The sequence below is a fragment of the Scyliorhinus torazame genome, chromosome 10 (genome assembly GCF_047496885.1).
Source record: "Scyliorhinus torazame isolate Kashiwa2021f chromosome 10, sScyTor2.1, whole genome shotgun sequence".
Classification (NCBI taxonomy): domain Eukaryota; kingdom Metazoa; phylum Chordata; class Chondrichthyes; order Carcharhiniformes; family Scyliorhinidae; genus Scyliorhinus; species Scyliorhinus torazame.
The window spans coordinates 17620558-17647846 of NC_092716.1; the positions used below are offsets into that span (position 1 = coordinate 17620558).

Genomic DNA, 27289 nt, shown 5'->3' on the forward strand with positions numbered 1-27289 from the left:
AACAGGCAGAGAAAATAAGGGAAACTGATCCAGCCAGAATAGGACAGAAATGAAAGTGCGAGAAACGTGATTTGGAGGGGGTGAAAGAGGGACAGGGAGGGAACAAATGAGGGGGAGGCAGTGGATTATGGTAATGTTACTGGACTAGTAATTCAGAGTCCCAGGCAAATACTCTGGGATCAGGAGGGCAGAATTCTCCCCCACCACGCCGGTAGGGAGAATCGCCGGGGCGCCGTTTGCAACGGGCGAGCGGCGATTCTCTGGCCCGGATGGGCCGAGCGGCCTGCCCAATACGACGGGTTCCCGCCGGCGCCGTCCACACCTGGTCGCTGCCGGCGAAAACAGCGTGGGAACGCTGGGGGGGGGGGGGGGGGCTGTGGGCGGGGGAGGGGTGTTGCTGCACCGGGGGGGGGGGCCTCAAATGGGGCCTGGCCCGTGATCGGTGCTCACCGATTGGCGGGCGGGCCTCTCAGAAGGAGGACCTCCTTTCCTCCGCCGCCCTGCACGATCCATCCGCCATCTTCTTGCGGGGCGGCCTCGGGGAGGACGGCAACCGCGCCTGCGCGGGTGACCTAATTTACGCGGCGCCGGCCACGTCATTTAAGCTGCGCCGCTTTTACGCGTAAATGACGCGACGCCGCTCCTAGCCCCCCGGGGGCGGGAGAATAGGGGGCTGGGAGCGGGCTCCTACGTCGGAGTGAAACACTCCGGTTTTCACTCCGGCGTCGGCACTTAGACCCCCGATGGGAGAATTGCGCTGCCTGCAGAGTCCCAATGGCTGGAGAATTCAGGCCTCTTTCCCTCTCTCTCTTGTGCTTATCTAGCTTCCCGTTAAATACATCCAAGCTATTTGCTTTCACTACAGTAAAATCTTTGTTATTCGGCATGTGCGGGGAATGGATGATAGAACTCATAGAATATACAGTGCAGAAGGAGGCCATTCAGCCCATCGAGTCTGCACCGACCCACTTAAGCCCTCACTTCCACCCTATACCCATAACCCAATAACCCTCCTAACCTTTTTTGGTCACCAAGGGCAATTTATCACAGCCAATCTACCTAACAGTCTTTGAACTGTGGGAGGAAACCGGAGCATCCGGAGGAAACCCATGCAGACACGGGGAGAACGTGCAGACTCCGCACAGACAGTGACCCAGCGGGGAATCGAACTTGGGACCCTGGCGCTGTGAAGCCACAGTGCTAATCACTTGTGCTACCGTGCTGCCCCATTCATGTTGGGTAATGAAAAATGGCAATTAAAGGCGAGTTCTATTTAGCAATGGAATACAGCACAATAGTTGAAGCAAAAACTAATATGCAAGTACTCAGGATGTGAAGAACAGAATTCTTTTTACTTCCATCTTTATCAATATATAAAAAAATAAATTAAGATGTAAAATAATACAGTATACCGATTCAGGTCCCAGATAATTTCATCATTGCTTCAGGTTGGTGAAGTGAAGATTATTCTTAGGGGAATCATCAGAAATTCGGGTTAGTACAGAATTCCTGAATTTCCTACTGGATTAGAGGCGGCCTTATATTTCTGGCACCTAGTTTTGGTCTCATCTGCAGGTGGTAACACCTTCCCTACATCCGCCCCATCAAATCCTTTTATAGGGCGCGATTCAGTGGACATGAAACAGGGTCCGCTTTCAGGCCCGTTTGGCAGGGTGTTTCTTGGTGGCTACAGCGCCAAGACTCACTCCACTATTCACCGGCACTTTGCTGGGTTTTTGGAGCTCGGGGAGATTCACCTCGTTGAGGCCAAACTTTAGTGATATCCTGCACTGGTGAGGACCGTCTCCTCGCAGATCGGGGCGACATTTTGACCGGCTGCCTGATCTCTACACCTCACTCTTTCAGGACCTCCCCTGTTTTCAGGACCCGCCCCTTCACCCCCTAAACCTTTGTGGGGCTCCTGAAACCTCTCTCCCTTAAGGGGCAAGGTGCATCGCGGCCTGACTGCTGGCAGTGCCAACCTGGAACCTGGGCACCCTGGCAGTGCCACCTGGATGCTCTGGTAGGGTGCCACTGCCAGAGTGGCACTTACAGGGTTCCAGGTTGGTAGTGCCCAGGTACCAGGGGGAGTGCAATGGTACCATCCTACCATGTTCCCGACCACCTGGGGGTCTCCAATGACTTACAAGAACACCCGAGGTGCCATCACGCCTGGTCCATGTTTGTGGAAACCAGTACTAAATGGCACCTTGTCACGTTCTCGCAGGATTCACCCCGTTGCTCCCGGTGGCTGAAGAGCGCCCATAATCATGAAGAATTCTATTCATTCGTCCCTCAGGTGAACCTGGTAATGCAAAACAGGGTGGGATCATTTGGAAATGCCAGGGAAATGTTGGGAGGTGAGGGCAATAGCTGCCCTCACAGCTTGGCCCTATCCACACCCATAATAGGAACAGCACTGCCCACCCTTACCATCTGTCACATGTCAATGGCAGCCGGGTGGACATGCCTGTACCTGAGTTCCTGCCATTCCCTGGACCAGAGATGGTGCTGGGCTCCAGAACGGGGCATTGGGGAGAAAGCCTGGTAATGGTTTGCTTTCCATCCAGCCTTCCGTACAATATCTGACTGCCAAAAGCCGTGGCCTTCAGACAGGGCTCTAAGTCTTTCGGGTGATTCTGTCCTTCAATATCCTACACCCCCGCTTCTGATACTGCCAATACCATCAGGTTAGCTCTTGCCAGGATGTTGCCAGGAACCTGACCTTTCTGATAAGCCCCACCTTATGGAGAAAAGGGTCATAGTTGGGGTGGAATTTGAGATGGTGGCAGAAGTTTCTAGCTCTACTCAAGCTTCATCTCATCAAAGAGAGTTTTGACCTAATTCTCACGACACAAGTCACGAGCAAAGAATGAAGCATCTCCTTGAATAGTTAAAGGACAAACACAGATCTTCCATTATCAGACAAACAGATTGCTTTAAGGACACTGTATGCTCGCAAAGGACTAATGTGAAAGAACAAAGAAAAATTCAATTCACTCAGCAGCAGATGTTGTGGAGCTGTGTGCTACTATATTTCTTCACCTCTGGGATCTTGACTTCAACATCAGTGTAGACGGATAGGTTCATTTTCTCTGATGTCTCAGGATTCTTCACTGGAGCAAATTAAAGCAATTTCAAAACAGTTCTCAACTCCTCACATTAAACTGGTCTCAAATCGGACATTAACATGTGTTCATTCAGGAATCTCACTTTGCAAGCATTATACTGGCCTGGTAATACATGAAAGAAAAGGCACCGGATCATTGATTCGTAACATAATCATCATGCAATTACAAAATAGGAATGGAAGGCGTCAACATTTCCTGTTAATTGCGTTTGCTGAAAGCATTCAAACAGCAATTGAGTTGTTAGCCTTTTCATGATAGGAAACCAAAAGTCTGACCGTATAAAAGGTTTCTCAAAATGTTCTTCCCTTTCTTTTCCTTCACCTTCTATATCTCCCCCTCCTTACTTCCTCCTTATCTTCCTCTCTTCTTTCCTCTTGCCTTCTCCGCTGTTTCTGTTTTCCCTCCTCACTCCCCTCCTCTTTTGAGACTGCCATGACGGGACGGAAACATGGAGGGCTGGATTCTCCGCCCGCCTCGCCACATTTCTGCCCCGACTCGCCGTCGGGATTCTCCGTTACGCCGGCCGGTCAATGGGGTTTCCCATTGTGGGGCAGCCCCACGCCGTCGGGAAACCCCCGGGGGGCCGACAAAATGGAGAATCTCGCCAGGCGGAGAATCCCGCCCGGAGTATTCCCTACTGCGGAGGCTGGCGGGAAAACACACCGAATCATCCGGTGCCGATCTCATTAATTATCCACCTGGTTGCTTCGTGCCGTATTCAGTGTCTGCTGCCAAGCGTGGGGCATATTGAAAAGGCGCCCAACATCACTGACCCAGCATTGAAGAATTAGCAGTCACATGGAAAAATGGTGGGTTGATTAAGAAGAGCCAGCATGGATTTCTAAAGGGAGAATTGTGTTGAAGCAACTTGCTGAATCCTTTTGAGGAGGTAACAGAAAGGGTCAATGAGGGTAATGCTGTTGATGTGGCGGACATGGACTTTAAGAAGGTATTCGATCCAGTGCCACACAACAGACGTGTGAGAAAAGTCATGGCTCATGGCATAAAAGGGACAGTAGCAATGTGGATACAAAATTGGCTGAATAATAGGAAGCAGAGATTTATGGTCAATGGACATATTATGGGCTGGAGGAAGGTTCGTAATGGTGTTCTCCAGGGGGTCAGTATTGGGATCCTTGCTTTTCCTGATATATTATTAATGATCAAAATCTTAGTGTGCAGGAGACAATTTCAAAGTTTGCAGATGGTACAAAACTTGGAAGTATTGGAAACTGTGAAGAGGACATTATAGAAATTCTGAAGTGTATTGACAAGTTCCTGGAGTGGGCAGATAGATGGCAGATGAAGTTCAATGCATAGAAGTGTGCGGTGATGCATTTTGGTAGAACAAGAGAGATAAAATAAGGAGTAAAATTATTAAAGGTGTTCGGCATTTGATGAAAATTCCTACCTATGCAATCCAGGTTTCCATTTTCTTAAACTTAGAAGAGATCTGGGTATATATGTGCATAGGTCATTGAAGTTGGCAGGAAAGGTGGAGAGAGAAGTTAATAAAGCATATAGTACCTTGGGCTTTATAACTAGGGCACAGAGCACAAGAGCAAGCAGTTATACCAGACATATTCAAGACATTAGTTAGATCTCAGCTGTAGTATTGTGTACACACTGTAGGAATATGTGAACATATTGGAGAGAGCGCAGAAGAGGTTGGCAAGAATGGTTCCAGGGATGAGAAACTTCAGTTATGAGGCTAGATTGGAGAGGTTGGGACTGTTCTGTTTGAAGAGAAGAAGCCTGAAAGGAAATTTGATAGAGATGTTCAAAATCATGAGGGGGCTGGGCAGAGTAGATAAGGATCAAGAATGAGATGGCACAGTAGTAAAATTATTTGCATTAGAAGAAAATATGATGAGTGGTTGGAGTCTGGAATGCACTACCTGAAGTGTGGTGGAGGCAGGTTCAATCAAAGCATTCAAGAGGGTGTTAGATGATTACTTGAATAGAAACATTGTGCGGGGGTATGGGGAAACGACAAGGAATGGCTGAGAGTGAAGCGGTTTGGCAGATTAGGAATGTGCTTTCCTTGGCCATCAAGTCCTGAAGAGGGACTCGAACCTGGAGCCTCTGCCTCAAGGGAAGGTATGTTACCCACTATGTTACAAAATCTTGTCAATCTTTCTTCCATAGCAAAGTTATCTTCACTTAGCTTGTGCCTTCCCTCTCCTTCCACCCCCCCCCCTCCCAATCCTGCTTTGATCTGTTACCTTTTCCAACCACTCACTCGCCTTTCCTTCACTTACCCAAGTGCCTTCCTTTCTCCAACCCCTGTCTGATTTGCTCCGCCACCAATCCCTCCCTATATCATCCCCAGCCTTTACCTGCCTCAACCTTATGTCCGATCAATCCTGCTCCCCTTCCACCCATGTCCCCTCAAACTCCTTTCCCATCCTTCACCTTCACATCCTTTTCATCCTCCACAGAGCTGATTTGATTCTTTTCTCATCCCCTTACCCCATCTTTTCTGGCTTTCCCCCTCACTTGTTTCCTCCCTGTTGCCTCTCACTATCATTTCCTCCAGTGGTCAAGGATATGGAGCCAGCATGTGATGCAGAGCAGCTTTGACCCTATTGAATGGTGGAACAGGTTTGAGTAGCTGAATGGCCCAACCCTGTTTTAATGTTCCTTGGAGAGAGGTAACTTGGCAACAGTACCATTTACCTTAAAGACCAAAGTCAAGATAACTCTGGTCAGGCCACCATCTGCCTGTCCACCATCTGCAAGGCACAAGTCAGGAGTGTAATGGAATACTCTCCACCTGTCTGGGTGAGTGCTGCTCCAACAACACTCAAGACGCTTGACACCATCCAGGACAAAGCAGCGCACTTGATTGCTCCCCTTCCCACAAACATTCAAAGCCTCCACCACCCATGAACAGTGGCATCCGTGTGCACCATCCACAAGATGCATTGCAGGAACTCACCAAGGTTCCTTAGACAACACCTTCCAAATCCACAGCCACTACCATCTAGAAAGACAAGAGCAGCAGATACCTGGGAACCCCACCACCCGAAGGCTCCCTTCCAAGTCACTCACCACCCTGACTTGGAAATATATTGCCGTTCCTTCACTGTCGCTGGGACAAAATCCTGGAACTCCATCCCTAATAGCACAGTGGATGTACCTACACCTCAAGAACTGTAGCAGTCCAAGAAGGCAACTCACCACTACCTTCTGAAGGGCAACTAGGGATGGGCAATAAATGCTGGCCTAATCAGCGACTCCCACATCCCGTAAATGAATTTTAAAAACTCCGAGATTAGCAATATTGATAGAATCACATTAGCTTAAAAAAATGCCTGATTGAAAAGCCTAGTTGAAGAAATGTCACTGAAAATGACTGTTATTCTTGCAGGAAATTGCTGCATTTGCAAGATTTTTTATATTTTATGAGCAGGTCCACGACATTGCCTACAATGATTTAGAGGGGACAACATTATGAACAAAATCACACGAGGAGAGTGTGATGATAATGTGTTGCAGCGAGCAGAGAATGTTCCTACCACCTTCTCAGAACAACTAGGGAAGGTCAATAAAGTCAGTCTTTCGAGCCAGGCTCACAACCCACAAGTCTTTTGAAATAGTTTATACTAATACTAAGGACAAAGACTTGAAAGAAAAAAAGGCCTCATGGTTGCTTTTCATGGAATGTGGTCATCGCTGGCAAGGCCAGTGTTTGGTGGCCATTTCTAATTATCCTTGAGCTGAGTGACTCATCAATTGAGGCCCTTAAGTGGGAAATTAATGACTCAAATCAGCACCTGCAGTGGGGGGCGGCTTAACATGCAACAGGCCCAAAAGCAAGCCTTCCGGTGGCATCTGTCATTGTCAGGCAATCAGTGACCAATCGAGGGACACAGCATCAGGAAGAGGGGGGTGCTGCTGAGAGTCAGCCCCTGGCCTTGCTGCTGACCTGTTCTGGCCTACATGGATACCTCGGTAGTCCTGGGCCCCAGGCGGATGTATTACCGACGGCAGATACCGCCTCCCCAGTGTACAGCTGCCTGCCTCTGACTGGCCAGCAGCTCTTGGTGGAGGGGGGTTCCTCCAGCCCCTGATCCCGCCGAAGGTCCACCCAGAAGGAAAAAACAGTTCTGACCAAAATTCTTATTTCCCCGTTGGACTGTTTGTTCCTTCTAGGCACTGCTGCCTGATGTGTTAGGCAGGTTGGTTCTGCGCCGCAGCTGGGATCGCTGGCTGCTGAGTGGTGGAGTGGATCTGCAGAGGGCTGCATAGTGGCCAAACTTGCCACACTGGAGACATCGGAGTCCTCTTGCCGGACATTGCTGCTTTAAGTGGGCGGAGCCACAATTCGGACACGTCATGACGCTGACGCACCGCGATTCGCGCGCCATCGCGCATGCGCAGTGCGGCCGGCCGACGTATGCACCTGCGCAGTCGGGTTGTCGGCCTCATTGTCCTCTCAGTCGTGGCGCGCATGCGCAGGGATCCGAGAAAAGCGTGCGACACGGCCACTCTCCTCGATGCTCAGGCCCTGCATCTGTGCAATGGCCTGCACTCTTTCTGCCTCGTGGGAGGCCAGCTTTGCAGTTTCTGCTGCCCTGATGTGGGAGTAATGATTCTTGGCATGCTCGTGGACAACGCACGTCTTGATAGCGACAGAGAGTGTCAACTGTTTGATTTTAAGGAGCTGCTGCCGCAGGGAGTCGGAGTGGACCCCAAAAACGATCTGATCCCGGATCATGGAATCAGCCGTCGAGTCATAGTTACATGACTGCGCTAGGATGCGGAGATGGGTAAAGAAGGACTGAAAAGGGTCATCCTTACCCTGAAGCCTCTGCTGGAAGATGTACCATTCAAAGCTCTCATTCACCTCAATGTCGCAGTGGCTGTCGAACTTCAGCAGGACTGTTTTGAATTTAATTTTGTCTTCACCGTCGGCGAACGTAAGCAAATTGTAGATATGGATGGCGTGGTCCCCCGCAGTGGAGAGAAATAGCGCAATCTTCCTGGCGTCCGATGCTGCCTCGAGGTCGGAGGCTTCGATGTACAAGAGGAACTTTTGCTTGAAGATTTTCCAGTTGGCGCCGAGGTTGCCGGAGATGCGGAGGAGGCTGGATGTTTTCCATTTTGCTGGATGGCTGCTTGCTGGTCGATGCTGATTCACTCGAGGTAGGTCCGTCAAGATCAATATCACTCTGGTACCATGATGTGTTAGGTAGGTTGGTTCGATGTGGGCTGCACTCGATGCAGGGAAGTTAGAAACAGGCGTCTAACGCAGGAGAAGATCCAACACTGTTTTATTCAACTATATTCAGCTATGGGTCGACACTATACTGATCTGACTAGTGACCTTGTAGTATTAAGCCTGACCAGACTTACTAGCTACCGCATGGTGTTTGTGCTTGCTAGCTCGTGGACTCTGACTGTCTCAGTAGCTGGGTCCCGAGAAAGCGGGAAACCTAATGCCCTCTGGCTTTATAGTGGTAGTGTCCTTTCTGGTGATTGGCTGTGCTGTGTTGTATGCTTACTGGTCATCCTATGTGTCAATCACTGCCTGCCTGCATCTCATTATATCCATGGGTGGATATTATGACACTGCGCAGTTTGACCTTCCTGCCAGTAGGTAATGCGAGGTTCTCTCCCATCCTCTAGCCCGCGGACAAAACTCCGTTACCGACATTCAATTCCACCCAGAGCTCCAAATGCTTAGTTCAGGAAGAACTAGGCATTATAAAAATGCCCAGGAGCCCGTTTCCTCTCCCGGCACTTGTACAGATCTTTTGTAATTGTTACCGGAACAACTGACCCCTTTTCTACCTCAGTGGGAGAATTCAGAATCTGGAAATATTTTGCTGACATGGTAAATTTAGAATACTGTGAGCAATTTTGGGCCCCACACCTCAGGAAGGACATACTGGCACTGGAGCGGGTCCAGTGGAGATTCACACGGATGATCCCAGGAATGGTAGGCCGAACATACGATGAACGTCTGAGGATCCAGGGATTATATTCATTGGAGTTTAGGAGGTTGAGGGGAGATCTAATAGAAACTTACAAGATAATGAACGGCTTAGATAGGGTGGACGTAGGGAAGTTGTTTCCATTAGCAGGGGAGACTAGGACCCGGGGGCACAGCCTTAGAATAAAAGGGAGTCACTTTAGAACAGAGATGAGGAGAAATTTCTTCAGCCAGAGAGTGGTGGGTCTGTGGAATTCATTGCCACAGAGGGCGGTGGAGGCCAGGATGTTGAGTGTCTTTAAGACAGAAGTTGATAAATTCTTGATTTCTCGAGGAATTAAGGGCTATGGAGAGAGAGCGGGTAAATGGAGTTGAAATCAGCCATGATTGAATGGTGGAGTGGACTAGATGGGCCGAATGGCCTTACTTCCGCTCCTATGTCTTCTGGTATCACTTCCAACTGTTTATGTTCATTTGTTGCCCAGCTGCCTCGCATAAGGACATAAGAAATAGGAGCAAGATGGGCCATTTGGCCTCTTGAACCTGGCTGCTCTTCTACCTCAATCCTACCTTTCTGCTTATCCTCATAGGACTTGATTCTCTGAGCTTCCAAACATCTAGTGGTCTTGGTCTTGAACAGACTCATCAGGAGAGTATTTGTAGCTTTTTGGTGTGGAGGACCCAAGGCGGGATTTTCCGTCCTGCTAGCCCCGTTACCCGGCGCGGCGCCGCCCCCCCCCCCCCCCCCCCCCCCAGCAGCAGGATTCTCCGTTCCCGCGGCCAGCCAACGGAGTTTCCTATGTGGCCACCCCATGCCATCGGGAAAGCCGCTGGTGGGGGGGTGTTGCCGGAGAAGCGGAGGATCCCGCCCAAGGGGAATCCCGCAGCCCATTCCTTTTCAATCCTAAATCGCCAACTCTTATTCAGGGACCATGACCTCCTGGTTCTAGACGCTCTAGCCAGGGGAAAACAACCTCTCAGAATCTATCTTGTGGAATCTTGCAGACAGAAAATGGCTACTAGCCCATCATGCACTTCTTAGCTCTCTGTACAAACATTTCAATTTTCCCATAACCTTGTGTTCTTTTCTACGAATATATCCAGCTCCCTTTTGAAAGTGCCAAAGCGGCTTCCACAACCATGCCCAAAGTGGGAGTGGGGTGAGCTGATAGGCATGTGGGCATGAGACATTATGTGCTCGCTGCTGGTGAAAATCAAGTGGCAATCCTAAATGGCGGCAAGATAAAAAGTCGCACCTTGTGAGATGCAAAAGTAAGTTGGGAAACTACTTTGAACGGCACAGATGTCCAAACGGCAAAATCAAAAACTGACCAGGTCATAACTATATTCAACGTGAGTGAACTGAAAAATTCTAACCCCCCGGGTAAGACTGACCAGCCAAGGGTTCTTCGAAAAGAGGAGTCAGCTACTTAAAACCTTGAAGGGGTTTGAAGGTGTTTGATTGGGTAAAAACAGAGACTTCTCTTTCTGCTTTAGTTGTGGCAGTGCCACATACTTGATGCACAATCAATGACCACTAAAGCGAGGTTGTAGTCCAACTGAAGGCTTTCATAAGCTAGATGTTTCCCTCAGCAGCTCAGGTACAGAATGAAGGCTGCTGGGGTGGCAGGGGCTCTTATGCCCCACCTAGCAGGGCGGAGCTATCATACATTCTAACCAATAGAAAGCATACAGTTTCCACCAATGGTGCTTTAGCCTATCAGGTACCGTAATACCTATAATACCACATTCACCCCCTGTTAAAAAAGGGTGCGGCGGGGGTGGTGGCCTGAAACCACAAAACATGGCAACATGGTATAATTAGTTATGGAGGTACCGTAATACCTCCGTACAGTGTTTAGTAACTATTTACAATTCTGATAGCTATGTACATTTGATGGTTTATATTTACAGTTTACAATTAAAATGAAGCAATCAGTCGATCGGGGGCCCTGGTCGTCCTCTGTGATCGTCGGAGCTTCGGTGGTGACTCCGGTGGAGGCTTGGGCATCTGTGACTCTGGGAGCGTGGCTTCGATCTCCATCTCGCACCCCTAGACGGCGCTGGTGGGGAAAACGGTTGACCTGGGAAGGGAGTGCCTGAGGGGGGCGTCGGTGGGTGGGGGGGCCTAGACGGGGCCGGCGGAAGGACCGATCCTCCTGTAAGGTGCTGCAGTGGAGGGGAGGGTGGGACTGGTGGCTGGGGTGTGCGTGTGGTTCCGGCGGGCGCCAGGTCCCGTAGGGAGACCGTATCTTGTCGGCCGTCGGCGTACGCCACATAGGAGTACTGGGGGTTAGCATGGAGCAGATGGACCCTCTCTATCAACGGGTCCGACTTGTGCGCCCGCACGTGTTTTCAGAGCAGGATGGGTCCGGGGGCTGCCAGCCAGTCGGGAGCAAGGTCCCAGAGGAGGACTTCCTGGGAAAGACAAGGAGACGTTCGTGAGGTGTCTGATTGGTGGTCGTACAAAGCAGTGACCGGATGGAGTGGAGGGCATCTGGGAGGACTTCTTGCCAGCGGGAGACTGGGAGGTTCCTGGACCGTAGGGCCAGTAGGATGGTCTTACAGACCGTTCCGTTCTCCCTCTCTACCTGTCCGTTACCCCGGGGGTTGTAACTGGTCGTCCTGCTCGAGGCGATGCCCTTGCTGAGCAGGAATTGACGCAGTTCGTCGCTCATAAAGGAGGACCCCTATCACTGTGTATGTAAGCAGGGAACCCGAACAGTGCAAAGATGCTATGGAGGGCCTTGATGACGGGGGTTGCGGTCATGTCGGGGCAGGGGATGGCGAATGGGAACCGGGAGTACTCGTCAATCATGTTCAGGAAGCACATGTTGCGGTCGGTGGAGGGGAGGGGGCATTTGAAGTCCATGCTGAGGCGTTCAAAGGGACGGGAGGATGGGATGCCTTTATCAGGTGCGTTTTCTCTGGTCAGTAGAAGTGCGGTTTGCACTCCGCTTAGATTTGGCAGTCCCTGGTGGCTGTCCTGACCTCCTCGATGGAGTAGGGCAGGTTGCAGGTCTTGACAAAATGGAAAAAGCGAGTGACCCCCCCGGGTGGCAGAGGTCCTCGTGGAGGGCTCGGAGGCGGTCCACTTGTGCGGTGGCACATGTGCCGCGGGACAGGGCGTCAGGAGGCTCGTTTAGCTTCGCGGGACGATACAAGATCTCGTAGTTGAAGGTGGAGAGTTCGATCCTCCACCGCAAGATCTTGTCATTTTTTATCTTGCCCGCTGTGCATTATCAAACATGAAAGCAACCGACCGTTGGTCCGTGAGGAGAGCGAATCTCCTGCCGGCCAGGTAATGCCTCCAATGTTGCACAGCTTCTACTATGGCCTGGGCCTCCTTTTCGACTGAGGAGTGGCGGATTTCGGAGGTATGGAGGGTACGAGAGAAGAAGGCCACGGGTCTGCCCGCTTGGTTGAGGGTGGCCGCCAGAGCTACGTTGGACGCATCGCTCTCGACCTGGAAGGGGAGGGACTCGTCGATGGCATGTATCGTGGCCTTTGCAATGTCTGCTTTGATGTGGCTGAAGGCCTGGCGGGCCTCTATCGACAGGGGAAAAGCTGTGGATTGGATCAGGGGACGGGCATTGTCCGCATTGTTGGGGACCCACTGGGCATAGTAGCTAAAAAACCCTAGGCAACGTTTCAGGGCCTTGGAGCAGTGAGGGAGGGGGAACTCCATAAGGGGGCGCATGCGTTCAGGGTCGGGGCCTATAACTCCATTTCGCACTACGTAGCCGAGGTTGGCTGGGCGGTCGGTGCTAAACACGCATTTATCCTTGTTGTATGTAAGGTTAAGGATTTTAGCGGTCTGGAGAAATTTTCGGAGGTTGGTGTCGTGGTCCTGCTGGTCATGGCCGCAGAAGGTGACATTATCGAGATACAGGAATGTTGCCCGTAAACCGTACCGGTCAACCATTCGGTCCATCTCGCGCTGGAAGACCGAGACCCCGTTGGTGACACCAAAGGAAACCCTTAAGAAGTGATAGAGCCGCCCATCTGCCTCGAAGGCAGTGTATTTGCGGTCACTAGTGTGGATGGGGTGCTGGTGGTAGGCGGACTTGAGATCCACCGTGGAGAAGACCTTATAATGCGCGATCCTGTTTACCAGGTCGGATATGCGGGGGAGAGGGTACGTATCCAGCTGCGTAAACCTGTTGATGGTCTGACTGTAGTCGATGACCATCCTGTGCTTCTCTCCGGTCTTTACCACTATACCCCGCCTAGCAGGGCGGAGCTATCATACATTCTAACCAATAGAAAGCATACAGTTTCCACCAATGGTGCTTTAGCCTATCAGGTACCATAATACCTATAATACCACAATACTAACATCCATATTCCATCAACATTTATATAGTTAGTGCTGGCTAAACCAAGCATGGCCTAACGAGATGGTGGCCCTGATAATGAATGAAAATGACCAAAAGATGGGTTTCGAAGATTTCAAGTAATGGGTCTGTGACTATTTCCTTTGGCAGCTGTTCCATTGTGGTATTGTAAAGATTACTGATACACTGATTTGGAGACAGCACAGTGGGTGTACCTACACCTCAGGGACTTCAGCGGTTCAAGAAGGCAGCTCACCAACACCTTCAAGGGCAATTAGGGATGGGCAACAAATGCTGGCCTAGCCAGCGAAGGTCACATCCCCGATAAAATGAATTTTAAAAAACCACAAGGGCCAAATTAATAATAATGATATTTATTAGTGTCACAAGTAGTCTTACATTAACACTGCAATGAAGTTACTGTGAAAATCCCCCAGTCGCCACATTCCGGCGGCTGTTCGGGTACACAGAGGGAGAATTCAGAATGTCCAAATTACCTAACAGCACGTCTTTCAGGAGTTGAGAGGAAACCGGAGCACCCGGAAAAAACCCACGCAAATATGGGGAACGTGCAGACTCCGCGCGGACAGTGACTCAAGCTGGTAATCGAGCCCGGGTCCCTGGCGCTGTGAAGCAACAATGCTAACCACTGTGCTACGGTGCAGTAGGAGGCTACGATGATAGAGTTGGATGAAATAGAGCAGGAGGAGGATTGTATGGAGCATAAACACTGCTATTGGTGCAAATGGCCTGTTACTGTGCAGTAAACCCAGTGTAATTCGATGTCCATAGATAGGTTTTGTAGTAAGGTCCATTCTTGGTTCCACTGCAGGATCTCCCCTGATGGAGTCGACATTGTCCTGGATTGCCTGTGCGGTGAAAATACCGGCAAGGGCCTTGGCCTCTTGAAACCGCTCGGAACCTACATCCTGTACGGTAAGTGCGGGTTTCACACCCGGCGAACACTTAAAGAGACTGAGCATGTTTGAGAAGCTCAAAAGTTAAATAATAAGTGGTTTGTGTCATTGCATTAATGTGAAAGAATATTCGTGTCGTGCAAGCATTACAACCATGTATTCACCAACTTCTAGGCTCTTCAAACATGGTTACCGGAGAAACAAAAAGCTTCTTCACCTTTGCCAAATCAGTAAGTAAAACAAAAAAAATAATAATCAATAGCGAGTTGTATATTAGCTTGTGGTGGTACCATGAGTATATGTTCAGTGTTGTGATTTGTGCCATTGTATTTTTTTTGATAGTAGAGCTACAAATTCCTGACTCACCTCTTTAAGATTTTCTGATTCACCCGTGCTGTGAAACATACCATTTAACTTCCAGCAGGTGAACCGCTTGAATCAAAGATTGTTACCTGCACCAAAAGACCTAGAAAAGCTCCTCAAGCTTTATCGTAAAACTGCTAGAAGATATTGGGGAGTTCCTCTTCTCCTGGGACAACTGGTGTTCCCCAGTTACCAACTTACATACCCTGAAATTTTTAACCATATTACACTAAGAAAATTGAAGCTTTGACAATGTCTTATATTTTTGTAATACTGACCTTCCTGAACAACAGAAATAAATACGATTATAATTTTACTTAAAAATAACTTGCAGCCCCTATATTCTGAAGATTACACAGAGTTTGACAGCACAGAAACAGGCCATTTGGTCCAACGGGTATATTCTGTTCCTCATGGTTGCTCTTAATAGGTAGAGTACTGACCAGCAAAATTCAGTGATTGGGCGGCACTTGTTGAAAAACTCCAAGTGCGCTAATAGCTACACTAACAATCAACTTAAGTTAATTTGTTGAGCTCATATTGTGGCGCATTTGTGCTTGCTAGAAGGGACATGCATTCATAATCAGGGACCTGCTCTCTGCAAACCAAAGGATGATGTTCAAACATTGAGCCTTTTTTGAATTACCTTGGGAGCTTGGGAGAACCAATAGTTTCCTTTTGCTTCCTCCATTTCAGCACCTCGGCCCATCAGAGCTGACTTGCCAAACAATCAGCACCCGGTCCCAGTTGTATACATTGTTGTGATTGTTTGAGATTTTGTATTCATGCCTTTGTTCTGATGAGTGCAAGATGAAAAACTTCAGCAACGTCACAGAACTGTTACAACACAGGAGGAGGCTACTCGGCCCATCATCTCTGTGTTGGCTGCCCTAATGAGGAATACAGCTAGTGCTATTTCCCCCACCTTCTTCTAAATTTACCTCTTTTCAGCAATTTTCACGTACTGTATTGCCATGTATTTATTTACTTATATATGTTCACTTGTTGAGAACAAGTGCATGATCTCTCGGACATGTGGGCTTGAGTGTGGGTATATTAGGATGTGCAGACAACTTCATTTTAAAGCCATGCATCCGGTCATATTTTTGCACATTTACCTTGATTTTACTTAACCATTTACAGTTAAGTTGAAAAACATGAACATATTTGTAAAGGCGGGAAATAGAACAGGCAGTTTCCATAATATTTTTGGAAAAAAGTTGGCACAAAAAAGTGTGCCAAAAATGGGACAACAGGAAGTGAGGCTTTGTATACAGGAAGTGAGTGTGGGCTACATATTATGTATTGTGTGTGGGCTACATATATGTAACGTATTAAGATACGATCATCCGTTTAGCTGACACAAATAGCGTAGATTCATTTTAGGGGAAGATGTGTGAGCTTGTTAGGGAGAAAGAAATAAAGGCTATGCTTGTAGTGAGATGAAAGAGAACGAGAGGAGGCTTGTCTGGGGACAAATACCAACAGTGAGTTGTTGGGCCAAATGGTCTATTTCCGTGCAATAAGTGTATAACATAGTGCTTGAACATACCAGACTCAAGGCTAACTTTACTTCCTACGGCACATGTACCCACCCTGACACACTGCCCCATGATAAACCCACACTTTCTGTTGCCCAATTCACTTCGCAATAATTTTAAAATCTGACTAAGTGATCTTCAAAATAACACATGATGCCATAAAAAAAACCTGTTGCTTCTTTTTTTTTAAGCCGAATCATTAAATTGTTGCCCATGTTGTACGTGTAAGTCATTAACTCAAAGCCCTGTTGTGCTTGTGACTCATCAGATCGTAACCATTTTGTACTTGTAGTCATTAAGTCATAGTACGTGTCCTCCTTAGAACTCAAGATAATCAGGGGTAAGTGGAAGGATGGTTTCAAAGTCAGTTTGATGACAGCCGGCATTTTCCCCCCTTTTTACAGTGGTGGCAAGTCGAGAAGGTGAACCCCATAAAACTCTACGAAGAGAACAAAGTCATTGCTGGATTTTCACTGCTCAACCTCCTGTTCAAACAAGGCGGAGCCGCCCAGGTGAAAGTCGTGATGGACAAGCTTATATCGCTGTACAAGCAGAAGAAGATCAAGCCCTTGGTAGATTCATTATGGGCCCTGGAGGAGGTAAGGATACCAAAGTTCTGTTTAGATCGGGCGTTAGCATGGTGAAACTACCAGACCCAGTCCTGCGTGCAGAGTTATGAACTGGTAGTAAGCTCAATACCTTCACATTGAGCCCGACAGCTAGGCCCAGAGTTTCTGCGAGCCAGCACAGTTGCCTGAGGTAGGCCGTAACCGACGTAAAGGTCGGCAAAATCTTAAACGCGAATTACGTTGAACTAAAATCGACTTTACCCACCCGATATTTAACATTGGTTCAAAAACAACATCGTACCGGACCGGAAACCAAAGCTGCTCATGAAACTGACAGTAATCGGCAATCATGACATAGAGGACGCTAAGTTCACACTGATTTCATTTGTTTGAGGCAACTCTTTGAAGCAAACACATTTTGGCTCTGAGAGCGATGTTTTAAAAGTCTTTGTATGTTAAGAAATGTTTGATTGGCGAAGAAACTGACTATGGCACGCTGGTAATAGTTCAGTGTGTTTTTCAAGGGAATCTTCAGTGGTCGAAAATCTGGTTACTCACGGATGGTGGTTGAAAAAAAGCTTTTTTTCGGTGATAAATCCATTTTCAGTTATACTGTTAAAAATGTACCGGATTATCGCACTTATTTATTTTTTAATGCAAAGTAAAGAACTAACCAGGGACTATGGGGATGAGGTTCATGATGTGCGCTGACATGTTTAATTCTGGGAGTTAGTCAGCTATTGTGCTTCTCCCTGAGGATTCAGCCTCACCTCCTGAAGACTGGCTTTCAGTACTGCGTATGTGTCCGTGAGTTGAAGTGAGGTTGTTTTTTCTGGCTCAATAAATGTTCTATAGCCTGCAGCGCTTTGGTAGTACAGAATGGGAATATTGCTGAAAAGAGAGACATGCTGCTGAATCTCATTGCCTTGCACATCAGCGCAAATGCAAGAATGCCAAATCGAAGATGATCGCAACTCTTTCTCAATGGCCAATCAGCGACCTTTTTCCCTGTAGTGTAACTTCCCATGAGGGTTTGGAATTTGGTACTCTTGCATTTGATCTGATGAGTTCAAGACAAGGCGCTTCGGCAAGAATGGGATCAAAGGCTATGGGGAGAAAGCAGGATTAGACTATTGAGTTGGAGGATCAGCCATGATCGTGATGAATGGCGGGGCAGGCTCGAAGGGCCAAAAGGCCTGCTCCTATCTTCTATGTATCTATGTAAGATGTCTCCCTTTACAGCTGCATTTTGTAAAAAGTCCTAACATGTATAAAAACATGAGTTAAACGTTACTTCTGTTTTTTTCAATCAGTGGCATTTGCTTGGTGTTTTCATTGTGGTCAATGCGATAGAAATGTCACAGGAATCTAACTTGTTCATGACAAGCAAATCCTGGCATTTTTGTTTGTGGCCAAATCAGGAGGAGGGGGTAGGGAACACAAGACGAGTCCCTCGTTCATTGACCGGGCCCCATGGGAGCCACTCCCTGCTCGTGCTGCCCCCTCCCTCATGACCGCCATCCCATCACCCTGCTCCCACCCACGCTCACCTGTGCCTCAGTCTCCCATTGACCTGAAGCCTCAGGTGGGTGCAGTTCCATGAGCAGCCACCACCTGCCCTGTGGCGCTGCTGAGTACAGTAAAGCTACGGGCCTCTGATGAGGCTGCAGACCACCGGGCAGGACGTCTGCCCCACAGGGCCCTTGATCCCAAGGAAGATCTGCCGCTATTGAGTAACACAAGATGCAGTAGCAGGTAGCTTTCAGGAATTGGAATTTCCATTATCCTGGGGAAGGCCCGTCGCTGGTCATATATGGTGGACCTTCACGAAATGAAGCAAGGGGGGGGGGGGTTCTCCAGCTGATGGGTGAGACCTGGATAAATACTGTCCCGTGTTTCAGCTTTTTGCTAAAGGGCATTCACTGAATGGAAAATAATGAGTTATTTCAGCAAATCTGTGGTTTACCTCAGTTTTACACATGGACTGATTCCAGGAATGAGGGATTGCAGGTTGAAGAAGTTGGGGTTCTTCTCTTTGGAGCAAAGGATGTTGGGAGAAGATTTGATGGAAGTGATTAGACAAGATAGATGCGGTATAATGGCACAGTGGTTACCAATGTTGCTTCATTGGGGCTGGGCTAAATCGCTGGCTTTTAAAGCAGACCAAAGCAGGCCAGCAGCACGGTTCAATTCCTGTACCAGCCTCCCCGAACAGGCGCCGGAATGTGGCGACTAGGGGCTTTTCACAGTAACTTCATTTGAAGCCGACTTGTGACAATAAGCGATTTTCATTTCATTTCATTTCATTTTCACAGCACCAGGGTCCCAGGTTCGATTCCCGGCTTGGGTCACTGTCTGTGCGGAGTCTGCACGTTCTCCCCGTGTCTGCGTGGGTTTCCTCCGGGTGCTCCGGTTTCCTCCCACAAGTCCCGAAAGACGGGCTGTTAGGTGAACTGGATATTCTGAATTCTCCCTCTGTGTACCCGAACAGGCGTCGGAATGTGGCGTCTAGGGGCTTTTCACAGTAACTTCATTGCAGTGTTAATGTAAGCCTACTTGTGACAATAAAGATTATTATTATGATAGGCTTAGACAAAATATTAGACAAAATAGACAAAGAAAAGCTGTAACCATTAACTGATGGTACAAGGACTGGGATGGGGGGAGGGGGGTGCACAGAATTAGGATTTGGGGCAGGAGATATAAGGGGCGAAATTCTCCGACCCGCCCCGCCACATTTCTGCCCCGACCGGCCGGCGGGAGTCTCCGTAACACCGGCCGGTCAATGGGGTTTCCCATTGTGGGGCAGCCCCACGCCGTCGGGAAACCCCCGGGCGCCAGAAAAATGGAGACTCCCGCCGGCGGAGAATGACGCCCAAGGTTTTTACATTGAGAGTGATAATGATCTACAACTCTTTGCCTGTCGGGGTAGTGGAAGCGGAGGTAATTAATAGTTTCAAAAGACAATTGGATGGGCACTTGAGAGAAATTAATTTGCAGGGTCAAGGGAATGGAGCAAGGTGATGCGACTGATTAGGTTGTTCAACGGAGAACTGGCAGAGATTCGAAGGGCTGAATGGCCTCCTTCTGGGCTGTAATGACGCGCTGACTTATTTATTTCTCAATGAGGGAAAGATGATAAAAACTCACGTTTGCTCAAAAATATCAGCAATTTTCCTGTTCCGTTTTGAGGGCTAACCGTTACGCTTGTGCTTCCAATAAAGAATTGAAATATTTAATTGGTATGGCAGAGAAATATCAGCAGACACTTGACTTAGTTTTATCTTACTCTGTGGGGAATCAATTACAAAGTTCGTGTGTCGTGTTAAAGCTGCCTTGCCGATTGACCAGGAAATTATAAATATTTATATTGCTTCAAGGCATCAAGTCAGGGAATATCGGGAAGCTTCACATTCACATTCTTGTATTTGAATCGTGGTGGAATCGGAATGTCGGTGTGTTCATGTTTCTTCATTTTGGGGCGAGCGATTAACTCTTGCTGTTGACATTTTCAGAGAAACCACCAGGGGGAGTATAAAATGGCCATTCCCACTTCACATTCACTTTTGTTTTGAGAGAAGGTTCAACATTTGGGGGTTCATTGCTTTTATCTTTTTCCGCCCATCGCCTTGGAGATGGCCTAATAACAGTAGGATTGGATTTTCTAATTAACTACTGGGGGTCATAATATACACCAGTATATCATGGTGCAGCTACACACACTGATGGACACACAGTGGGACCAATCAACACACACAACACTGCAGCCTATCACCAGTGTGAGCACACGCACTATAAAGACAGGGGGCATCAGAGTTCCCGCTCATTCGAGTTGCAGCTAGCTAGGAGGACAGAACTCACAGCCTGTAACACAGACATTCACCATGTGCTGAGTGCATCGACTGGTTAGGACAAGGCAAAGGTCTTTAGTTAAAGCTAGTATCGTGTTAACCCACAGTGAGAGTATGTTAAACAGTTAATGATTCAATAAAATAGTGTTGCACTATTTCAAGTGTTGGTGACCTGTATGTGTTCCACGGGTCCAGAGCACCCAACACAACACTGGGGGCTAGATTTTCCCATGCAGGCGGGAAATAGGAGGCAGGTCCGTTTCGGGGTCAGAAGCCTGCCTCCCATGGGAAACGGGTTAAGGTTCAGATTTCCATGGGATTGAGCCCATGACTGATGTGGAGACAGCTTTCTGTCCACTAGAGCCAGTGGGGTGGGAATGGAGGTGTGTGGTAGTGCGAGATATACACTGGAGGTTTCCACTAGTTAACAAGAGATTTATTAATGAAAGACAAAGGCGGGTAATTAACAGGCACATGACGCAATAGGACAGGCCTGATCACTTTGGCTCCAGGGTCCACACTGCCGGGGTCCTGCACCCAGGGTCCTGCACAAACACCGTGTTGGCTGGAGTTTATGCCCCCTTCACAATTGGCCCCGAGCCAATAGTCCAGCAAGCCCATCCCCTTAAAGGGGCTATGCTAGCACAAGGTGGATCAGATGAACTCTGGGACTCATGTAGACATGCTTTGGGGACAGCCACCACGGAGACTTCAGAGAGAGATTTGCTGATTGTACCAAAATGTTGCACTTCACTGGAAGGAAGCCGGATGTCACAGGGGAGATAGAGGCCAGGCACCCAGAGCAAGGCTGCTCCTCGCTTCATCAATGCTGACATGAATCTGACGCTGCAGGTTGTGAAGAAGAGTAGGGTGGACCGCTTCTAGACCCGCGTAGCAAGATGCCATTTAGCAGGCGCACCTCTCTGTTCATTATCATAAAGTTAGACATAGACATAAAATATACAGTGCAGAACGAGGCCATTCGGCCCATCGAGTCTGCATCGACCCACTTAAGCCCTCGCTTCCACCCTATCCCCGTAACCCAATAACCCTTCCTAACCTTTTTTGGACACTAAGGACAATTTAGCATGGCCAATCCACCTAACCTGCACATCTTTGGACTGTGGGAGGAAACCGGAGCACCCGGAGGAAACCCACAAAGACACAGGGAGAACGTGCGGACTCCGCACAGACAGTGACCCAAGCCGGGTATCGAACCTGGGACCCTGGCGCTGTGAAGCCAAGTTGCTATCCACTTGTGCTACCGTGCTGCCCACGGTTCTCCAGCATATGAGACCCTTCGGTCCATCTTGTCCATGCCAGCCATCAAACACCTATCACCTTCCTCCACCCTCGAGGAGGTGTTACCTTCTAAGCCGTCACCATCCTGAAGGAGCACACCTCTCTGGAGGGTGATGTTCCAGAGAGAGCAGTAGACCACCACAATGACTGTCTTGCAGGAGGGTACTTGCAGGAGGGTACTGGAGGGGATCACCCAACTGATCCAAGCACTGGAACCTCATCTTTTGAAATCCTATGGCTGCCTCAATGGTTGTCCTGCTGAGCAGTGACATTGGTTGTATTGTCTATGTGCCTCAGTTTAGGGCTCTCCTAAAGGAGTCAGTAACTCCCTCATCCCCTAGGATTCATCCACAGAAGATGTGCGCAGCATAGACTGGTACAGGATGAAGGAAACAAAGCACCTGCCCGGGGTACAAGTGGGTGGAGAAAGCTCTTGTTGTGGCCACAGACCAGTTGGATGTTGAGAAAGTAGAAACCTTTCCCATTGGCGAATCTTATTGGCCGGTCACTGAGTGACCCGATGACCACACCGATGCAATCGATGATGTCCTGCACCTGGGGGAATTTAGCGATGGAGGCGAAGCCCTCTGTCCTCTTTCACTCTGTGCACATGTCTACAGATAAATGCTTCCCAGCTCTGGCAACAAGGATGCCAGTAATTAGCAAGATGCAGGGGAGTGCAGACATTTTGAGGTGTCGCTAAGGTCCACAGCTGACCCTTGGAAGGAGGCAGAGGTTTTAAGGTCACAGCAACTTTGGCAGCCACTGGCAGGGCCAGGCCACCAATGGTGCGAGATCTTTGGCAATGAGTGGCACAGATCTCTGTGGCCATTTGTCTGGGGAGCTACGGTTTCCTGTGACACTGCTACCTAGACATCTCCACTTAGCTCCATCATTGGCAGTTGATCCTGTGTTGAGAGTTTGGTCCTTGTTGTCCATTTGCCCTTCTTTCCTTTCCCCTGCCCTCCAGGTGCCTTCCCTGTAAAGGATGTTGTTTCTTATTGGCACAGGGCCCAAAATCTGATAGTTGTTTCTCCGTTGCCAGCTGGAGCCTTCCTTCAGTACTGGTGCCCACCCAGTTGGCCTTGGAAGTCTTGCTCATTGCTGTTTTGCCCCCGTAATGCCAGGGGGATGCCAATCCCGTTCAAACCCCAGGTGCTGAGCATGTACTCTCCCTGCCATCTTTCCCATGTCAATTGCACAGTTCGTCCTCCTGCCCCTCTTATAGAGTCGGGAATGATGCCCAGGGCAGGCTTGGCTGTCTCTCTATTGCATACCTACTTGCCTTCAGCTGGTCATTTTCTGGTGACAGGGTAACATGTCAAGCACTTTAAAAAAAATCAGAACCTTACAAGATCTAAACGAGCTTTTAATCGGCCATAATTCACCTCAATTCACCACCCGAACAGGCGCCGGAATGTGGCGACTAGGGGCTTTTCACAGTAACTTCATTTGAAGCCTACTTGTGACAATAAGCGATTTTCATTTCAATGGGAGAGAGAGTGGGATTTATGACCCGCCCTTCCCCCATGCTGGTGAACATTGCCAGCGTTGACCTCGGTGCCCTGAAATTGACACGTCTCCCATCGTCGGTACTTTCGGGGCTCCAAACCTCCGGTCCCTGTTTCCCTCTCAATCTCAACTCATCCTGGAAAAAGACGGGGAAAGGTTTGGTGAAATCTCAGTCCGATTGGGAAAACTGTGGGTAACCACTTTCCCACGTCCTTCCCTGATCCTGACCCGAGCTCTGACACAGGGTATAAATTGGCGATGGCACAGTGGGGATGATAAATAACCAACATCCCACATTGCATGCCCCCCAGTTTTTTTTTCCAGTTAGTCCACAGTGAATCTACCAAGAAATATCACTGATTAGACCTTTCTGTGGGCTAGAATGACTGAGAAGGACAACCTTTCTCTCCAGAGTATTAAACAAACCGAGGTTTCATGACGGTGACATCCCTTACAGAATAGAAAGCCTGCAATCATATTTTTAGTCTAGATTGTCTCCCAGTATTCAAGGAATTTCTAAAGTGTAGCAATTTGGAGCACTGAATTATTGGTTGAAGATTTTGTTTATTCATTCATGGGCGTCGTTGGCTGGGCCAGTATTTATTGCCCATCACGGAGGACAGTTAAGTGTCGATCACATTGCTGTGGATCTGGAGTCACAAGTAGGCCAGACCAGGTAAGGAAGGATCTCAGTGAACCAGTTGGGTTTCTATGACAATCAACAATGTTTCATGGTCACCATTAGACTTTTAATTCCAGATTTTTATTGAATTCTGTCGCGGTGGGACTCAAAGCTGGGTCCCCAGAGGATTACCCTGTGTCTCTGGATTGCTACGGCAGTGACAATACCACTACCCCACAAACTCCTCAAATACATGAAGTTATAAGATACATCCAGTGACATTATTTAAACAACTGTAGGCCGGGGTGAATTTACTGGAGCTGTGAACAAAATTGAATGTTCCCTGTTGATGCACCAGTTTGTGCATGGCGTGGAATGCGAGAGATTTCCAGGGAATCCCGCTAATCCCGCCATCTTGAGCGGGCAGCCCGATAACAAGGTCCCGCAGCTGGCCACCCCCCCCCTTCACCTAAAGTGGCGCAGACCCCCCTACCGCACAGCAACCCCCCTCCCCTGAATTGTCTGGGTGCCCTCTTATCCCCAAGTACAGAAGTGACCCACCACCCCCCCTCCTAGGATCCCTGTGGTAGGTGCCCCCCCCCCTCCCCAGAGATCCCTGTAATAGGACTCTCCCCCCACCCCCCCCTCCCCCCCCCCCTCCCAGGGACCCCCATAATATAGTCAAGAACTATTTTCAGAAACATCTGCCATTGCTGGTCAAGTGCCTTTCCTTCGGAGCTCCTTTCTCAGTCAACTCCAGCCATCTCCGCACTCATTCCTTTGTAATTACCCATATTTAGGTTTAGCACAGTTGTTTCTGACCCACGTTTCTCACTCTCAAGTTGAATGCTACATGTTGCGGCCATTGTTCCCATTGGGATTTTTTACTCCAAGATTATCGATTAAACTTGCCTTTTCCACATTAATAAATCCAAAATGGCCTGATCCCTGGTTGGATCCAGATCTCGGACACTATCCCGACTGAACTCTATGAATTTTCCCTCATGGCTACCTCTGCCAATTTCCTTTTCCCAGTTCACATTAAGATTAAAGTCAGCCATGATTAATGTACTACCTTTTCTTTACATAATTTCTTGCTATCATACGTATTCCGCTTTGTAAAAACAAAACTACTCCACCACCCTTTCCTTCTTGCCTGTCATTACAAAAAGTCACAGACCCCTGAATAATTAGTTCCCAGTTTTGAACTCCTTGTAATCACGACTCTGTAATAGATATAAGATCATACCCATTAACGTCAATTTGTGTTGTTAATTCATTTATTTTGTCCGAATACTATGTGCATTGAAGTACAGAACCATGGATTTTGCTTTCTCATGATTCTCCCCCGCCTCTCTATTTTAAGGCCCTCTCTCCATCCCTAGTGATGCATCAGGGCAGCACGGTAGCATTATGGATAGCACAATTGCTCACAGGGTCCCAGGTTCGATTCCAGGTTGGGTCACTATCTGTGCGGAGTCTGCACATCCTCCCCATGTGTGCGTGGGTTTCCTCCGGGTGCTCCGGTTTCCTCCCACAGTCCAAAGATGTGCAGGTTAGGTGGATTGGCCATGATAAATTGCCCTTAGTGTCCAAAATTGCCCTTAGTGTTGGGTGGGGTTACTGGGTTATGGGGATAGGGTGGAGGTGTTGACCTTGGGTAGGGTGCTCTTTCCAAGAGCCGGTGCAGACTCGATGGGCCGAATGGCCTCCTTCTGCACTGTAAATTCTATGAATCTTGCAAGAACACTGGCCCCTGCATGGTTCAGCTGTTAGCCAACCCAACGGTACAGACCTCCTTTCCCCAGCACTGATGTCAGTGCCCCACGAACCAAAGTCCACCTCTCCCACACCAGTCTTTGAGCCATGTATTCATCCCTCCAATTTTATGGACCCTATGCCAGTTTGAACCTGGCTCAGATGATATTTCAGAGATTATAACCTTGGAGGTTCTGTTGTTTAATTTAGCATGTAGGTCCTCAAACTCTCTCTGCAGAACCTTGTTCTTCATTATACCTCTGTCATTGGTATCTACATTAACCAAAACAATGGGATTCACCCATCCCACTGCAAATTCCTCTCCAGCCCCTGCGCAGATGTCCCAAACCCTGGCACTGGGCAGACAACACAGCCTTCAGAACTCTCGATCCTGACTACAGAGAACAGGTCTATCCCCCTCATTATACTGTCCCCTATTACCACTACATTCTTGCTCCCACCACTTGAATAACTTCTTGAACCATCGTGCCATAGTCAAATCAGCTCATCTACCCTGCAGCCCACCACTCTCATTCAAACGGAGAGAACCGCAAATCTGTTGGACAATTGCAGAGGCTGATACTGCTGCGCTCCTGCCCTCTGGGTCCTCACCTGCAGTCACACCACCTCTGACAGAGTCCAGTTTCCAAACCAGAAGAGCTTATCCTAAGGGGTGTGACTACCTCCTGAAACAAAGCATCTCGGCAACTCTCCCTCCCTGTTGAATCGCAATGTCCGCAGGTCAACCTCCAGCACAATGACTCGAAGCTGAAGCTTTTAAAGCTGCAAAGCATAGCAGGCGCTCTGGACCGAATGGTTTACTCCTGCTCCTATGTTTAACTTCAGATGTGTTTGCCCTGTGTTGCAATGATATCCAGGAACTCCTACATGCTGCACATCACCTGTCCTGCCATCCTTAATCGGTTTTAAATAATTACTTAATTTAATTAGTCACTTATTTATGGTGCTTTTATATATTTTATTAAATAATCTCCAAATTGTGCACTGTTTTGAACCCTATTTGCTTTCTATTTACATCTCTTATGTTAACTATTTTATTTTGACTACTTGTATCCCTTTACTATATTACGGCCTAACTTACTCCAGAAGTACGAATTTCACATTCAGCCCCTCACACTGAGCACATTCCAGCCAATCCACTTACCATTTTCTTATGACCTGGCGGTTGTCTTTTTGTTGCCTCATCGCAGCTGAAATGCTCACCAAATATTCCTCTACTCCTTCGACAGGCCAAGACCACTTTCAGAAGGGTGAAAGCAAAGACCCACCTCTTTCCCCTCTGCACCTAATTCCCACTAGGCTCCAAATTCCCAAATATTTGCACTCAAGTGAAGTCGCTCCCAACTGATTGTGCACTTGACACATTTCCTTTTATTTATCGAGCTGAGGTAGGTCAGTGTAGCTTCCTGTTGCTGTAATCAACA

At 48.4% G+C, this 27289-nt stretch overlaps 1 protein-coding gene across 1 annotated transcript in view; it reads left to right on the forward strand.

Moving 5' to 3' along the window:
- LOC140430373 (synaptic vesicle membrane protein VAT-1 homolog-like) overlaps positions 1-27289 on the forward strand; it is a 196671-nt gene that overhangs the window by 66291 nt on the left and 103091 nt on the right. Inside the window, exons 5-7 of the mRNA XM_072517832.1 lie at positions 14242-14345; positions 14501-14556; positions 16635-16829. Of these exons, the coding sequence (XP_072373933.1) occupies positions 14242-14345; positions 14501-14556; positions 16635-16829 (355 nt within the window). The remainder of the gene's footprint in view (positions 1-14241; positions 14346-14500; positions 14557-16634; positions 16830-27289) is intronic.